This window comes from Ranitomeya variabilis, chromosome 4 (genome assembly GCF_051348905.1).
Source record: "Ranitomeya variabilis isolate aRanVar5 chromosome 4, aRanVar5.hap1, whole genome shotgun sequence".
NCBI lineage: Eukaryota > Metazoa > Chordata > Amphibia > Anura > Dendrobatidae > Ranitomeya > Ranitomeya variabilis.
The window spans coordinates 381,208,104-381,226,892 of record NC_135235.1 but is presented as its reverse complement, the minus strand read 5'-3'; the positions used below and the strand labels follow the sequence as shown (position 1 = coordinate 381,226,892).

Sequence of the window (18,789 nt, the reverse complement as noted above, 5' to 3'; positions counted from 1 at the left end):
TCCTTCTGTCATCATTGCTCCTGTCACCACTGCTCTCCTACTATCTCCACTGCTCTATCTCCATGGCTCTCCTTCTGTCATCATTGCTCCTGTCACCACTGCTCTCCTACTATCTCCACTGCTCTATCTCCATGGCTCTCCTTCTGTCATCATTGCTCCTGTCACCACTGCTCTCCTACTATCTCCACTGCTCTATCTCCATGGCTCTCCTTCTGTCATCATTGCTCCTGTCACCACTGCTCTCCTACTATCTCCACTGCTCTATCTCCATGGCTCTCCTTCTGTCATCATCGCTCCTGTCACCACTGCTCTCCTACTATCTCCACTGCTCTATCTCCATGGCTCTCCTTCTGTCATCATTGCTCCTGTCACCACTGCTCTCCTACTATCTCCACTGCTCTATCTCCATGGCTCTCCTTCTGTCATCATTGCTCCTGTCACCACTGCTCTCCTACTATCTCCACTGCTCTATCTCCATGGCTCTCCTTCTGTCATCATTGCTCCTGTCACCACTGCTCTCCTACTATCACCACTGCTCTATCTCCATGGCTCTCCTTCTGTTGCCAACGCTCCTCTCGTATCACCACTGCTCTATCTCCATGGCTCTCCTTCTGTCATCATGGCTCCTGTCACCACTGCTCTCCTGCTATCACCACTGCTCTATCTCCATGGCTCTTCTTCTGTCACCATGGCTCCTCCCCAGTCGCCACTGCCCTCCTACTATCACCACTGCTCCTTTCCTGTCACTAGTGCTCTCCTCCTACCACCACCACTCTTCCTTATCACCACCACTGGGGAGTAGTGGGTGGTGACAGGAGAAGAATAGTGGTGACAGGAGAGGAGCGGTGTAGACAGGATGAGGTTGAGAAATGTGAATTTATGAACAATGAGCCCTATCATAGCACTGGGTGTCGAAATAAACAACTTTCATTACTGATGCTACAGAGCTACTAGCACTTTACACAGCAGTATCGGGAGTGAGCATGCTCATTGAAGTTGTGTTATGACGTTCTCAAAACATGATTAGCCTGTGACCTGACGGATTCAGGAAGGAGTAGCGCAGGAACTGCAGAAACCATGGTAGGATATAGCACTGTTTTTCGTTTTTTGTTATTTCTACTTATTATTTTTAATATGCAATTGACATCTAAGTTAAAAAAAACTAAATGTCAGATGAGAATACCCATTTAAGCATTGACAAAAGTATATATTTTTTTATCAACTCACCTTTAGGACAGGGAAAGTGATGGCAGATGATGCATATGATCCAATCATTAAAGACATCATAGTAGAACGAAGGCTTCCAAACATGTTAGGTAACTGAAACAAGGCAATTGGCAGGTATTAATGTCTTTATTTTTGCTGTGTATCTATTTGCTGTACTTCAGCATTCCTTTGGAAAGTTTTTGTTCTTTGGTTCATATAAATGACTGTTGTAATACAAATATTTGCTTATGGTGGGTGTCGGCAGTAATGTTACTAGTGAAGCTCATGAATTAGCAGTATTGTCATACACACACCAGGTCTCAAGTACATGACTATATTACAGACATGTACAACCGGTAACAGTTCAATAATATGGGACCCATGTAGTCTACGGACCCCTACTGTACATGTCTATATGTTTTTTCTGTCAGATTACATATGAAACCAAAATAAAACACATTGTGGCAGGCTTCATTGGCCACTATATTTAAAGATATTCTTTCCCAAAGCAGAACTGTATAGAGGCACCACATAGTGTAGGCTCAGCAGCTGGGACGCCATTGCCCCTCCACGCAGACCTCATAATAAAACAGAAACCCAATAATGAACAGACATTTTATATTCTAATCAGCTTTTATTATTTCTGGCTATCTCATTGTTCAGCTATTATTAGCATTGGCAGTGATTTAATGTGAAGCAGCCACTGCTGGGTACTTCAGATCAGCTCCTATTATCTTGGGCACTCTCATTGATCAGCTGTTATTAGCATTGGCAGTGATTTAGGGTATGTGTCCACCTTCAGGATGGCCTGCGGTTTGGACGGAGAGGCAAACCAGCTCCGCCCTAAGCTCCGCCCCCTTCTGGAGACGCGATGATACCGGATGTGTTCATTGCACACATCCGACATCATCGCACCCCACACATAGGGCCCTGTGATTTACCTTGCAGCGGCGCAGCGTCGCTGCAAGGTAAATGGACATGCTGCGATCTTAAAAGACGCGCCGCATGTCCGGAATCGCAGGGCCGCCGGGTGCGTGTTACCACGCATAGTGGAGATGGGATTTAATAAAATCCCCTCCACTATGCTGTAACATCTGGATGCTGCGTGTTTGACGCTGCGCTCTGCGCAACGTTAAACACGCAGCGTTTCCTGAACGTGGAAACATACCCTTAAAGTGTAGCGGCCACTGCTGGGTACTGCTGATCAGCTCCTATTACTCTTGGGCACTCTCATTGATCAGCTGTTATTAGCATTGGCAGTGATTTAAGGTGCAGCGGCCACTGCTGGGTACTGCAGATCAGCTCCTATTATCTTGGGCACTCTCATTGATCAGCTGTTATTAGCATTGGCAGTGATTTAATGTGTAGCGGCCACTGCTGGGTACTGCAGATCAGCTCCTATTATCTTGGGCACTCTCATTGATCAGCTGTTATTAGCATTGGCAGTGATTTAATGTGTAGCAGCCACTGCTGGGTACTGCAGATTAGCTCCTATTATTTTGGGCACTCTCATTGATCAGCTGTTATTAGCATTGGCAGTGATTTAAGCTGTAGCGGCCACTGCTGGGTACTGCAGATCAGCTTCTATTATTTTGGGCACTCTCATTGATCAGCTGTTATTAGCATTGGCAGTGATTTAATGTGTAGCAGCCACTGCTGGGTACTGCAGATCAGCTCCTATTATTTTGGGCACTCTCATTGATCAGCTGTTATTAGCATTGGCAGTGATTTAATGTGTAGCGGCCACTGCTGGGTATTGCAGATCAGCTCCTATTATCTTGGGCACTCTCATTGATCAGCTGCTATTAGCATTGGCAGTGATTTAATGTGTAGCAGCCACTGCTGGGTACTGCAGATCAGCTCCTATTATCTTGGGCACTCTCATTGATCAGCTGCTATTAGTATTGGCAGTGATTTAATGTGTAGCAGCCACTGCTGGGTACTGCAGATCAGCTCCTATTATTTTGGGCACTCTCATTGATCAGCTGTTATTAGCATTGGCAGTGATTTAATGTGTAGCGGCCACTGCTGGGTATTGCAGATCAGCTCCTATTATCTTGGGCACTCTCATTGATCAGCTGCTATTAGCATTGGCAGTGATTTAATGTGTAGCAGCCACTGCTGGGTACTGCAGATCAGCTCCTATTATTTTGGGCACTCTCATTGATCAGCTGTTATTAGCATTGGCAGTGATTTAATGTGTAGTGGCCACTGCTGGGTACTGCAGATCAGCTCCTATTATCTTGGGCACTCTCATTGATCAGCTGCTATTAGCATTAGCAGTGATTTAATGTGTAGCAGCCACTGCTGGGTACTGCAGATCAGCTCCTATTATTTTGGGCACTCTCATTGATCAGCTGTTAGTAGCATTGGCAGTGATTTAATGTGTAGCGGCCACTGCTGGGTACTGCAGATCATATCCTATTTGAGAGCATAAGAACTGAAATTCTCGACAGGACAGTAGCTGCTACTCATTGGAGGAAGCTTTGCTGTTTAGCTTTATTCATTTATTTACATCCAGCCTTCATGGCAGGAAAATAATGATATCTGCTCAGTGGGCATATTTACTAGAACAGTGCTATTCAGCTCCATTCAGTTATTACATCTGACCGCCACAGGAGATAACATATGCTCAAAGGAGGTGCCAAAGAGAAAAGGAGCTGATCAGTAGCTCTGAACAGTGACTGCTGCAGATTGATCGGAGCTGTGCCGTTCAGCTTGATTCAACGCTGCCGCTGAAGGATGGGCATGTCGGGTGTGGGCCCTACATTTATGTGACATTGTTGACCTACTTTAATAACATATCATCAATATTATATGTCCGGACAACCCCTTTAAGAATGCTATTAGACATTTGCAAACAATCCACAGTTACAACACACAGATTACCGCCAATCGCCATGCCATGCTGTACCTGACAAGTTGTAAATACAGGTGAGCATGGCATTAGGAGTAATCCACATGTGACTACGCTGTCTGGCCACACATATACATCACATGTAAGGGTTTGTTTAATATTTTTAAAGAGAAATGTGATCTAACTGAATAAAAAAACATAGGAAGAGACCTGTTAATATACAGTAGTTAATCGGTGAAGGGAGAAGCCGGCTAGGAGCAGCTTCAGAACTTCAGACTATATTTTCTCTGAAATGCTGGAATGGTGAAACTAACACTTGTGGCTGCAGTCGCCCAGCAAGGCTGCGATTCATGCTGCCTGTGGTTTGGGCAGCATGAATCCACTGACACATTTCCTTTAATATTATTGCAGAAAATAAAGTACATTTGCATTTTCATAAAAAGCATTAGTTTTACATAAAATGTTAAATATTTTTTAATATGTATTTCTGTAAATAAGAAAGGTGTAATACTCCCTAACATATTGATCTTACAATAATTATTTAAACAATATAGGTGTTCCATTTACTTTTTTATTATTATTATTATTATTATTATTATTTACATAGCACCATTGATGCCATGGTGCTGTATATGAGAAGGGGTTATGTGACACCCAAGGAATCCAGTTGTCACAGTGGTATTGCCTGCCTCTCGGGGAGGGTGATGCCATGCCTGGAAGAGAGAAGGGATCCCCTTAACAGGTAACACTTACATACAACACTTTTCTGACTCCAGGCCAGAAAGGGGAGCTCTAGACCTCTAGACCCGGTTTCAAGGTAGCTTCCCTATAAGTTCTCATCTAGAGGAGGAGTTAGAGGGTAGTCTGTGTGAGACAGTGAAGGGAGAGGTAGCAAAAGAGGAGAGAAACTGGGAGTGGAGCTGCGATTGAGCTCACCCCCAAGATTAAGTGCAAGAAACCGGACACCGGGGTCCGAGGTTGTGTGGGAACTGTATGCCCCACAGCAGAAACTGGAGGGCGGGAGATTTCAGGTCTCCTGGTCACACTTACACCCGAAGGCACAGCAGCAGATTAGAGCCCGGAGTCACCACGAGAGAGGGACACCTGTAAAAAGGCTCGAGTTGCCTGTCATGCGGGTAGCATTCCACCTGAGGGACAGATTGAGAGAGGGACTTGAGGAAAGCTAAAGTATCAAGAACCTAGAATTCAGCGCAGAAAGGAAGGCTTCCAACCCCACCTGGCTAGGGGGATTCCGAATAGCTTCCAGGCTGCCCGGATTTCAAAGATCACCTGTAATCTGTGTACCTGAACTTATCAGTAAAAGGTAAAGAGACTGCAACCTTGTGTCCTCCAATTCTTTCCTGCACCTCAACATCTATCATCCCTTACCAACTGCACCGGGAGCCCTGGGGACTAAGCTCTACCTGTGGGGAGCTATACCAACTCTGCTGCAATACCATCAGCCCCAGTGGACCCCTTTAAGCAGCGTCGGCCATCCCTGGCTGAGTACCACAGGTGGCGTCATGAACATTAGACTTTATTATCCACTACACCTTTTCCCCTTTTATTGGACTCCCAGGGCCACGGACCGGGTCACCGCTGCTGTGACACATCCCCTTTAGGGACTGTGCCGATCTGATACCAAGTAACCCACGGTCATAGCGGGTGCTCCAGTTACATACAAATTACAGATATCACTTACAGTAAGCAAACTAACAATCACAGACTTATACAGAGGGGAGAGGATCCTGCCCTTCCGGGCTTACATTCTGCAGGATGGTGGGGAAGGAGAAAGCAGGTTGGGGAGGTTTGGGAGGTTACTTCTGTGGAGAACTCTAAAGAGAATTTGTGAACAGGTTTTTGCTATCCCATCAGATAGCAGCATGATATTGGTGGCAAAGTACAATAATTCCAATAATGTATCACTAACTGGGCTGCTTGCTATAGTTTTGATATAATCAGAGTTTTATCAGCAGAAGATTATCAGTAGAGGACTAGGAAACCTGTTGTGAGGTAGTCGTCCATATCAGGACCTCTATATATCACCACCCCCACTACTGATTGGCAGCTTTCTGTCTATGCACAGTGTACATAGAAAGCTGCCAATCAGTGATCTGGGTGGAGTTATGCAGAACTCAGCATTCAGAGTACTGCTAGATTTGCAGCAGATAAAACAGTGATTTTATCAAAACTGTAGCAAGCAGCCAGTCGGTGATACATTGCTGGAATCAGTATCCTTGCCCCCTTCACAAGACACAAGCCATGTGCAGTTAAAGCACCACTCCAGTGTTTTTTTTAGTGCCGGAGTGTCCCTAACCCTAATCTTATACTTACCCGCTGCCATATTCTCCTTTTATCAGCACTGCTCTGGCACCATCTTGTGACCACAATTTCTGACTGACTTACTGGAAGTCATAATTAATGGTCACTCACAACGGCTCAATGTAAATCTGTCGGAGGTTCTCATAGACTTACATTGAAGAGTGACCTCTGGCTCGCTTCAGCAAACATTGGAGCACCCGGCAGGTCACAACCTCCTGAAGATCGACAGAAGTAGGGCTGATAAATGGTGAAGACGGCGGCAGGTAAGTGTTAGCCCAGGTTCAGGGACCTTAGATTAGAAGATCCACTCCAGCGCTGCAATAAAAAAACACTGGAGCGGTGCCTTAATTGTACTCATACAGGGGAGACCTCTGGAATTTTTAGGAAGCAGTATCTCAGCAGCCGCACCTCTGATGCATGTTACATGTGTGCCAACTGATAACTGGGGGTCGTGAAAGGAGCGGGGGCCCTTAATAACTTGTAAGCAGCCGCCATAATGGGAAGCTTGGGCATCTACTCCACACCATTATGTAGCCATACATAAGTAGCAAATACTTAGAAGATGCTGTTCTGTGGTCTGAACATCTAGCCCATAGAAAGCCACCTCATGACCATGAAGCTCGCGTGTCCCTCCTTCCCAGGAACTTTACTACTGACAACTGTGAGGAAAATGTTTGTTTTGCAGTTAGTTTCTTCAGTTGTTATACACCCATGAGAAAGTCGGCTTTCATGCCAGTTATTGCAGCACACTAAGGGGCTTGCTCTATACATCACGAAAGCTGAAGGAAACACCTGCCACCAGACCTGGAAAAACCAGTTGTGAAACAAGTTCCTAAACACTAATCTTATAGTGCCAGGAGCACTGAAGGGTTCTCATGTAAAGGACTTGGCAGAGGTTTCACATTATTGTAAAATTCCCGCTCTATCCGCAGAAAAGCAGAACTAATGTATAACCTGTGGAGAGCTGGAATATAAGATCCCCATCCTACACAAACACTGTACAATGGTTAGCTTTCCTTGTGGGAGTGTGTGATATAATACAGCAAAAAAGCCACAGTCTGCTCCCATGTTCTGATGTGTTGGAGGCATGCTCTTTTATTGTCATGGCTTAAGTTCCTTAATTACCGCCAAAATGTCTTTTTACTGCAGTCATTAAAGGGGCCGTATTACTCAGTGCCGCTTTTATACGGTGTGAGTAATAAGTAGATAGATAATGATTAGTGCCTAACAACAGGCAATCACTGCTCTAGAACAGCCGGGAGACATGCAGCCGCGGGGGCTCAAACATAGTAATCGAGCACGCCGAAGATACTCGGTTAGCACATGAGCATGCTCAGATAGCATAATAATAATAATGATGGGTGAAAATGCAGCACGTGTCCGCTGCATACTACAACTGACATTTGCTGCAAGGGGTTTCACTTTGCATTAGCCCTTTAACCCCCTAGATGCCACTGTCAATAGAAGCGGCATGTAGAAGGTTAACAGAGGGAGAGGGTACTTACTACTTATCTAGCAATCGCAGGATCCTAATGGTTGTCATAGTAAGTAAGGACCAAGGGTGCACTGTAAAGGTATCATGCACTGCAGTACAGAAGGAATTTAGATGGAAAAGTAAGTGTTCAGAATTGTGAAATAAGCCTTAAAAGTGATCAAAAATGTACTTGAAAATGCTACCAATGAAAATAAGCCTCCACACAGGTACATTATCAGTCAGTGGAAAAATAGGGGGTTTCCACAACACAAGTAGCTCAGATGATCTGGAAAAGTGACAGGGTTCCACCCATTCTCCCCTCAGATAAAATCCAGAGGTTCCCCCTCCCTTCTGAGCCCCACGATTTACCTAACCCACCATTAGAATCTACATGTGTAGCAAGAGGGCAACGGGAAGGATCTACATAACAATTTATGGGATTAGTTGCCCAAAAGTGGGCACAATGTTTTGGGCACTATGCTGGTATATTTGGAATTTTCACTTTGCAACATCCACTCCATGCCATGAAAATATTTATGGGGCCAAAATAGTCACCATGTAACATGGTGCGGGGCGTAAGCCGTGTGCGAGGCACTCGTCTGTGGCTTCCCGGCACAATACATGAGAGTGGAGGTCCTGGCTGGGTCTGTGGACTTGTGCTGTGAGGGAATTACGCCTGTGCATGCCGCATGTAACTGTTGTTGCAGATTTGCCAGATGTTTTGCAGTTCAATGAGGGATACGATTATTCAAAAGTAAACTGTTTACTGAGCGGCAACAAGGGATAGCGGGTACATAGTCTTATGAACATTTCCTTTACAACTCAGAGCATTTTCCACACAGTTTCCTTCTGTCATAATCTATAGTGTACTCTATGGTCACTGTTTCTCACTAATTCATCACAATCCAGCTTTAACACTACAGTCCAGATTAACAAGTGTACTGTAATTTACTTATTCTGTGGTTCTGCATCCTCTTTTCTCTTTAAGGTGCCAGAACTGCTAACTTTGGACCTTCAGGTCCACTCACTATACACTCCATGCCATATCTGACACTGACAGGATATTGTCACTTTCCCTGTAACCTAACCCCATCCACTCTGGGCTAGTCACAGACATTAACTCTAACTATTCCTATAGTCAAACTACACATATTACTAAAGCACATCAAAATTCACATTATATCACGTTGCATAACATTATATATTACATTTCACTTTACAGCACAAAACAGTAAACTTGTTTCTTCAGGGGAAAACATGAGAAGCATGTCTATATCCTTACAACTACGCCTGTGTATAAATTCATTGAGGGGTGTAATTTCCAAAATAAGTTTACTTTGGTGTTTTTCTTCTATTCTGGCACCCCAGAGGACATCAAAAAGCACCTGCAAACTATTCCAGCAAAATCAGTGCTCCAAAAGTGAAATGGCACTCCTACCACCTGAGCCCTGCCGTGTAACCAAACAGTAGATTCCAACAATATATGAGGTATAACTGTGGCGCCCCTGGGGTCCAGTCAATACAGATTACTGCACCTCACCCAGGTGTGTGGTATTCTGCTCTCAGGTAAGGAGGGGGCACGGCACAGAACCCTACACCTGCATCCAACACTAGACAATTCAGTCAGGGCTCCTGGGAGTACCCTAAGGGAGGAAGGCCTCATCCCAGTCTGGATAGGAAAGGGTGTTGGAGGAGTGAGTGGGGTAGGTAGAGTAGGGGAGGAGCTTAGTAAGCAAGAGTCAGGAAAGATCTAGAAAGTTGGTTGGTGAGAGGAGTGGAGCTGAGCAGATGTGAGGGTCTGCAGCTCCTGTCAGACAGAAAGACTGAAACAGACAGAAAGGAGTTCCCAGAGAAAGGGAGCTGAAAGAAAGTGAAGCTAAAGAAAGAAGAAATGGAAGGTGTCCTAGAGGCACGGGTAGTGAGAAGTCCATCGGTGGGGCTCACATTCACGCTGACCATAGTCAGGTGGAGGGACCAGGTCGCAGTAAGGTGACCAGCCCCATTCTAGTGGAGAAATTAAGAACTCAGCTAGATAACCGGAGGCTGTGGCTTTTGCAAGAAGCACAGTCACATCTGAACACATTCGATGAAAAGGCAGCCATATAGGATCCAGGGGGATTTAGTGCACCCCACCCGACAATATCCGTGGCTGCTGGCAGGCACAGGGCAGGAGAAGAGAAGCCAGTGCAAAGAGATCGCCAGGAAAGGACATATGAAAGAGGGTTCTGGAAAGTGCACCCAAATTGCTTGAGAGCTGGATGGACCACAGACCTGGAGGACACAGCACCCCGGCTGGGGCAACTAAGAGCTGTGAGTAAAGCATTGGAAACTGCACCACGCTGTGTCCTCACATTTATTTACTGCGCCATCCACCCTGCACCACAGCTACTACAACATCCATCATCTCTCAATTTCACCTAATTGCCCTGGGACTAAAGCTCTGCCTGTGGAGAGCAGCTGTACCAACTCTGCTGCATCACCATCAGCCCCAGCGGTCTCTTCAAACAGCACCAGCTAACATCTTATTTGCTGAATACCACAGGTGGCATCACAAATATTTACAATTCCCCTTTCATTTCATTGACTCTTTTATTGGATGCCCAGGGATATGGACCGGGTCACTGCTGCCGTGACATGTCCTCTTTAAGAACCGGCCTGGTACCGAGTATCCCCACGGCCCCGGCGGGCGCTCCATAACCCCGTTGAGTAGAAATTGCATAACAAATTTTGGGGTCCATTTTCTCCTATAGTTCCTTGTGAAAATGAAAAATGTACTGCAAATGTACTGCAAATATAACATTTTAGTGGTAAAAAATAATAATTGTAACTTTGTGAGCTGTGGGTTCAAAATAACCACTACACCCTCACATGAATTACTTGAGCAGTGCAGAATCCAAAATGGGGTCACTTGTGTTTTTTTAGTGTAACACCCCAGGAAGCCGGTTGTTACAGTGGTATTGCCTTCCTCATGGGGAGGGTGATGCCATGCCTAGAAGCGAGGAAGGATCCCTTTAACAGGTGACATGTACACACAACACTGTTCTGACTCCAGGCCAGAAGGGGGAGCTCTAGACCTGGAATCAGGGGAACTTCCCTATATACTCTGGCTGGAGGAGGAATTAGAGTCAGTCTGTGAGTGGGAGTCGGGTGAGAGAGGAGTTAGGCTATGTGCACACATTCAGGATTTTTCGTGGTTTTTTTTCACAGTTTTTCGCTATAAAAACACAATAAAACCGCAAAAAATGCATACATTAAGCATCCTATTATTAGAATGTAATCCGCCATTTTTGTGCACATGTTGCATTTTTTTCCGCGGCGGAATCGCATTCCAGAAAAAATGCAGCATGTTCATTCTTTGTGCGGAATCGCGGGGATTCCGCACACATAGGAATGCATTGATCCGCTTACTTTCCGCATGTGGCTATGCCCACCATGCGGGAAGTAAGCGGATCATGTGCGGTTGGTACCCAGGGTGGAGGAGAGGAGACTCTCCTCCAGGCCCTGGGAACCATGTAATTGTTAAAAAAAAAAAAAAAATTAAAATAAAAAATCATGATATTCTCACCTTTCGGCGTCCCCGGCAGTCTTCCCGCTCCTTGCGATGCTTCCGTTTCCAATAATTCATTGCAAAAATGACCTGTGATGATGTAGCGCTCTCGCATTATTGGGACCGGAGCATTGCGAGGAGCAGGAAGACTGCCTGGGACCCCGGAAGGTGAGAATATCACAATTTTTTATTTTTTTATTATTCTTAACGTTCTATCTTTTTACTATTGATGTTGCATAAGCAGCATCAATAGTAAAAAGTTGGTCACACTTGTCAAACACTATGTTTGACAAGTGTGACCAACCTGTCAATCAGTTTTCCAAGCGATGCTACAGATCGCTTGGAAAACGCTAGCATTCTGCATGCCAATTCCACATGCGATATACCCGCGGCAGGAGTTGTGTAATTGCCGCGGCAATTCTGCAATGTGTGCACTTAGCCTAAGGGGTGGAAAGCTGGGGCCGTGCAGACACGTGGTTCTGCAGCTCTTGGGAAGGAAACAGAATGACAGACCAGTCTTTAGGAAAGTGTGAAGGAGGAAGGAGCACAGGAGAAGTGAAGAGCTGGAGGGAGATGCGACTGAGCTCCCTCCACGCTGAAGCACTAGAATACCAGAGGCCGGTATTCCGTGGTTGTGAGTGTAACTGTATGCCCCACAGCAGAAACCGGCGGGCAGGAGATTTCAAGTTGCCTGTCCACCATTAACACCCGATGGCACAGCAGCACATAGAGCCTGGAGTCGCAACCAGAGACACCTGTAAAAAGGCTCGAGTTGCCTGTCATGCGGGTAGTGTCCTACTTAAAGGGACAACGAGAGGGAGTGAGGACCTTGTGTGAAGCCTTAGGCAGCAAGGGACTACAACACAGCGCAGTTAAGAAGGCTTCCAACCCCACCTGGCTAGGGGGATTCTGAATCGCTTCCAAGCTGGCCGGGCCTCACCATCACCTGTGATCCATACCCTGGACTGTGGCTGCATCATACCAGTAAAAGGTAAAGAGACTGCAACCTTGTGTCCTCTCATTCTTTCCTGCACTTTGCCATCTACCATCTTTACCTACTACACCGGGAGCCCTGGGGACTAAGCTTCACCTGTGGGAAGTCATACCATCCCTGCTGCAGTACCATCACCCCAGTGGACCTCTTTAAAGGGAACCTATCACCCCGTTTTTTTCGGTATGAGATAAAAATACTGTTAAATATGGCCTGAGCTGTGCATTACAATAGTGTAGTTTGTGGACCCCGATTCCCCACCTATGCTGCCGAAATACGTTACCAAAGTAGTCATTTTCGCCTGTCAATCAGGCTGGTCAGGTCGGATGGGCGTGGCTTCTTCCCCCAGATATTGCGTAGTTTTCCGTTGGTGGCGTAGTGGTGTGCGCATGTCCAACGTCCCCAATCCTGCACGGGGGGGTGAAAATAGCAGCGATGTCCGTTATTCCATTGGTGGTCGGTGGGCGCGGCCATCTTCCTTTGGCCGCGCGTGCGCAGAAGCGGCGCTCTGCTGGCCGCGGCTTCAGGAAAATGGCCGCGGGATGCCGCGCGTGCGCAGATGGAGATCGCGGCGGCCATTTTCCTGAAGCCGCGGCCAGCAGAGCGCCGCTTCTGCGCACACGCGGCCAAAGGAAGATGGCCGCGCCCACCGACCACCAATGGAATAACGGACATCGCTGCTATTTTCACCCCCCCGTGCAGGATTGGGGACCTTGGACATGCGCACACCACTACGCCACCAACGGAAAACTACGCAATATCTGGGGGAAGAAGCCACGCCCATCCGACCTGACCAGCCTGATTGACAGGCGAAAATGACTACTTTGGTAACGTATTTCGGCAGCATAGGTGGGGAATCGGGGTCCACAAACTACACTATTGTAATGCACAGCTCAGGCCCTATTTAACAGTATTTTTATCTCATACCGAAAAAATCGGGGTGATAGGTTCCCTTTAAGCAGCGTTGGTCATCCCTGACCGAACACCACAGGTGGCGTCACAAACAAACTTTATTCTTTATTCACAACAACCCCTTTAAAGACCTTCCCTTTAACTTGGACGCCCAGGGCCACGGACCAGGTCACTGCCATGGTGACTACCCCCTTAACAACCACCGGACCCGGCCCGAGTACCCCAGGGTCCTAGCGTTAGCACCCTTGGGACTTTGATAATGACACCCAAAATCTATTTTAACAAACTCTGTGTTCCAACCACAGATGGAATATATTGGCACATTCAGAAGAAGTTGCATAACAAATTGTGAGGGCCATTTTCTCCTATTACTTCTTGTGAAAATGAAAAATTTGGGGCCAAGGCAATATTTTAGTGGGAAAAGACACGATTTTACATTATAGTGGCAGAGTGTTATGAAAGACCTATTACCTTTTAAGTCCTGCTGTGTGAATAAACAGTACTATCCAACCACATATATGGCATTATCGTGTTCCCTAGAAATTTTTTAACTTATTGTGGGAGCCATTTTTTCTTACACCACTTGGACTAAAATAACATTTTATTGGGAAAAAAAAGTAATTTTTTGCCTTCATGTCTAAATGCTATAGCGTTCTGTGAAGCATCTGTGGGTTCAAAATGATCACCACAACTTTGGGTCTAGTTTCTAATATGGGGTCACTTGTGGGGGGTTTCTGTTGCTCTGACACCTCATGCACTCTGCAAATGTGACATGATGTGTACAATCCTTTCCAAATAAATTTGCGCTCCAAAAATCAAATAGCGCTCCTTCTCTACAGAGCCCTGCCGTGTGCCCAAAAAGTGTTTGACCACATATGGGGTATTGCCATATTCTGGAGAAATTGCGTAACAAATTGTGAGGTCTATTTTTACTATTTACGATAAAATGCAATTAACCTATTTTACCTAATACACTGCTCAAAAAATAAAGGGAACACTTAAACAACAGAATATAACTCCAAGTTAATCAAACTTCTGTGAAATCAAACTGTCCACTTAGGAAGCAACACTGTTTTACTATTAATTTCACATGCTGTTGTGCAAATGGAATAGACAACAGATGGAAATTATTGGCAATTATCAAGACACACTCAATAAAGGAGTGGCTCTGCAGGTGGGGACCACAGACCACATCTCAGTACCAATGCTTTCTGGCTGATGTTTTGGTCACTTTTGAGTATTGGTTGTGCTTTCACACTCGTGGTAACATGAGACGGACTCTACAGCCCACACAAGTGGCTCAGGTAGTGCAGCTCATCCAGGATGGCACATCAATGCTAGCTGTGTCAAGAAGGTTTGCTGTGTCTGTCAGCATAGTGTCCAGAGGCTGGAGGCGCTACCCGGAGAGAGGCCAGTACACCAGGAGACGTGGAGGGGGCCGTAAGAGGGCAACAACCCAGCAGCAGGATTGTTTTCACAGCCTTTGTGCAAGGAGGAACAGGAGGAGCACTGCCAGAGCCCTGCAAAATGACCTCCAGCAGGCCATAAATGTGCATGTGTTTGCACAAACTGTTGGAAACAGACTCCATGAGGATGGTCTGAGTGCCCAACGTCCACAGATGGGGGTTGTGCACACCCCAACACCATGCAGGATGCTTGTCATTTGCCACAGAACACCAGGATTGGCAAATTCGCCACTGGCTCCCTGTGCTCTACACAGATGAAAGCAGGTTCACACTGAGCACATGTGACAGACGTGACAGAGACTGGAGACGCGGTGGAGAGCGATCTGCTACTTGCAACATCCTTCAGCATGACCGGTTTGGCAGTTGGTCAGTAATGGTGTGGGGTGGCATTTCTTTGGAGAGCCCCACAACCCTCCTTGTGCTCGCCAGAGGTAGCCTGACTGCCATTAGGTACCAAGATGAGATCCTCAGACCCCTTGTGAGACCATATGCTGCTGCAGTTGGCCCTGGGTTCCTCCTAATGCAGGACAATGCCAGACCTCATGTGGCTGGAGTGTGTCAGCAGTTCCTGCAAGATGAAGGCACTGAAGCTATGGACTGGCCTGCCCATTCCCCAGACCTGAATCCGATTGAACACATCTGGGACATCATGTCTCGCACCATCCACCAACGTCACATTGCACCACAGACTGTCCAGGAGTTGGCGGATGCTTTAGTCCAGGTCTGGGAGAAGATCCCTCAGAAGACCATCCACCGCCTCATCAGAAACATGCCCAGGCATTGTAGGGAGGTCATACAGGCACGTGGAGGCCACACACTACTGAGCATCATTTCCTTGTCTTGAGGCATTTCCACTGAAGTTGGATCAGCCTGTAACTTAATTTTCCACTTTGATTTTGAGCATCATTCCAACTCCAGACCTCCGTGGGATATTAGTTGTGATTTATGTTGATCATTTTTAGGTTTTATTGTTCTCAACACATTCCACTATGTAATGAATAAAGATTTACAACTGGAATATTTAATTCAGTGATACCTAGGATGTGGGATTTTAGTGTTCTGTTTATTTTTTTGAGCAGTGTAGTGCAGAAATAGTGCAGAAAATCTGCAGCATTGAAAACTCACAGTGGAATCATAGTCTAAAATGAAAAATTTAGGGCTAAAGCAGTATTTGTAATTGGCGTTGGTCTGGAGCACCTTGGGCCCACCAGAGAAAATCATTCTTGGGGCCCACTATGTAGTGACATAGAAATAAATACAAGACCACCAATTGTGTGGTAAAATACGCTAATATCGGGGTATAATGTAAGGTAGTACATGTCTTAATTATGTAGCAGGGGTTCGGGTAGCCCCCTCATAGAATATAAAGTAGCCCCCTCATAGAATATAATGTAGCCTCCTCACGGACTATAAAGTAGCCCCACTCATAGAATATAATGCAGCCTCCTCTGTCATGGTTCCCAATGGCAAGGGAACGTAAGAAACATATAAATAACGAACGAGCTCTCGGGTGATGGAAACTCGAGTTGACCGTGAGCTAAATCTACCACACAACTAACAGTAGCCAGGGAGCATACCTACGGCTTCCTAAATGCCACGCGCCAGCCGGAGCACTAACTACGCCTGGTAGAGGAAGAAACAGACCTGGCTTACCTCTAGGGAAATACCGCAAAAGATGATAGCAGCCCCCCACATGTAATAACGGTGAATTAAGAGGAAAAGACATACACAGTATGAAAGTAGATTTAGCAAAGAGAGGTCCACTTACTAGATAGCAGAAGGATACAAAAGAGGACTTCACGGTCAACTGAAAACCCTTTCAAAAACCATCCTGAAATTACTTTAAGACTCCTGTGTCAACTCATGACACAGGAGTGGCAATTTCAGCCCGCAAGAGCTTCCAGCTACAGAGAATTTACAAAAACTGCAAACTGGACAAAAGGTACAAAACAAAAGGACAAAGTCCACTTAGCTGATCAGCAGACTAGTAGCAGGAACATGCAACCGAAGGCTCTGGTTACAATGATGACCGGCAAGGAAATGACTGGAGAGCAAGGCTAAATAGGAAACTCCCAAACACTGATGGAAGCAGGTGAACAGAAGCAGCAAAGTGCAAACAAGTCACCAGTACCACCAGCAACCACTAGGGGAGCCCAAAAAGCGGATACACAACACTCCTCACAGAATACAATGTAGCCCCCCTTATGGAATATAATGCAGCCCCCCCATAGAATATAATGTAGCCCCCTCATTGAATATAATGTAGCCTCCCTCTGTCACGGGGGAACTAGGTGAGCGAGAGCTAAAAACCCGGGCCCCTGCAGTTTCCCTCAGACTAGGGAACTCCTGACTGACCCTCTACCTGGAGTTTACACTGATGGTATGCATGACCAGGCTTCGAACCTCACCCTAACTCCTGTAATAACCCTAGGCTGATACCTCCGCCCTCCACCCAGTGAAGAGGTAATATTCCAATACCCACAGATTGGACAGACAAGGATAAAGGAAAATGTACACCACGCCGCAGTCACTCAGGAATACACTATAAATGTGCAGGGCAAAATAAATACAAATATAGGAAGGAGTAAATAAGACAGGAAAATACACCGCCAGCAACGAATCTCCAAACCAGCTCTCCACTCCAGACCGAGATAACAATGCACAAGAGAGAAGCTATAATCGGCGACGCCCAATGAACAGGAGAACTATTTAAAGGCCATGGGAATGGCCCAGCATCCAATCCGAGGATCAGGAAAATTAACCCCGGAACAGTTAGACAAAATCTAGCAGACGCCAATGAGCAAATAGTGGTCAACAGCGGGATTACCGCTGTCTGTCGGACGACCTAGTCTGAACAGCGTCCGACATGACACCCTCATGGAATATAATGCAGCCCCCCTCATGGAATATAATGTAGCCCCCCTCATAGGGTATAATGCAACCTTCCACAAAATATAATGCAACCCCCTCATAAGGCATAATGCGGCCCCCCATAGAATATAATGTAGCCCCCTCATAGGGTATAATGCAGCCCCCTCATACAGTATAATGCAAACCCTCCACAGAATATAATGTAGCCCCCTCAGAGTAAAATGCAACCCCCTCGTAAGGTATAATGCAAACCCCATAGAGAATACTGTAGCCCCCTCATAGGGCATATTGCAGCCCCCTCATATAGTATAATGTAGCACCCAGAATATAATATAACTCCCTGAGAGAATAATGCAGCCAGCACACAGAATATAATGCAGCCCTCCCACAGAATATAATGTAGCCCCCTCATAAAGTATAACTCAGCCCCCTCATATAGTATAATGCAGCCCCCCTCATAAGGTATAATGCAGCCCCCCTCATAGGGTATAATGCAGCCCCCTCCACCTCCATCATTGTTCTCCCCTCCACCTCCATCATTGCCAATTCCACCACCTCCATCATTGCCTCCTCCCCACCACCACCATTGTCCTTTCCACCACTACCATCATTGTCCTTTCCACCACAACCATCATTGCCTTCACCTCCACCACCCCCCATCATTGCCCTTTCCACCACCTCTATCATTGCTTTCTACCCCACCACTCCCATCATTGCCCTCTCCATCTCTTACATCATTGCCTTCTCTCCTCCACCCCCATTATTCCCCATTGCAACACCTCCATCATTGCCCCCCACCACCACCACCATCATTGTTCTTTCCACTACATCCATCATTGGCCTGCGGCTAATACTGCCCACTATTAAAGTGAAATGAATATTCACTCCTCTCCATGCCCATGGGGGCGTGCAGAAGCGTGAATATTAATTTCTCTTTAGCAGTGGGGACAGGCTCCTGTCTCCAGCTGCTGCTCCGCTAGCACCGGGTGGGCCCCCTTGACGCACGGCCCCTCTATTAGTGACACACCACTAACTGGGGGGCCCTATAGCAGCGGGGGCCCTAGTCAGCTGCCGGCCCTGTATGCCAGCAGGTGTAAGTGCCTGGGCCCACCTGAGAATCCTCCGGTTCCCCGGTGGGCCAGT

At 46.4% G+C, this 18,789-nt stretch overlaps 1 protein-coding gene across 4 annotated transcripts in view; it reads right to left on the bottom strand.

The window, feature by feature from the left end:
* Positions 1–18,789, bottom strand: part of SLC43A1 (solute carrier family 43 member 1) — a 193,673-nt gene that overhangs the window by 31,190 nt on the left and 143,694 nt on the right. For all 4 annotated transcript variants that reach the window (XM_077250810.1, XM_077250811.1, XM_077250809.1 and 1 more), the window contains one exon: positions 1,228–1,320. In XM_077250810.1, the coding sequence (XP_077106925.1) occupies positions 1,228–1,320 (93 nt within the window). The remainder of the gene's footprint in view (positions 1–1,227; positions 1,321–18,789) is intronic.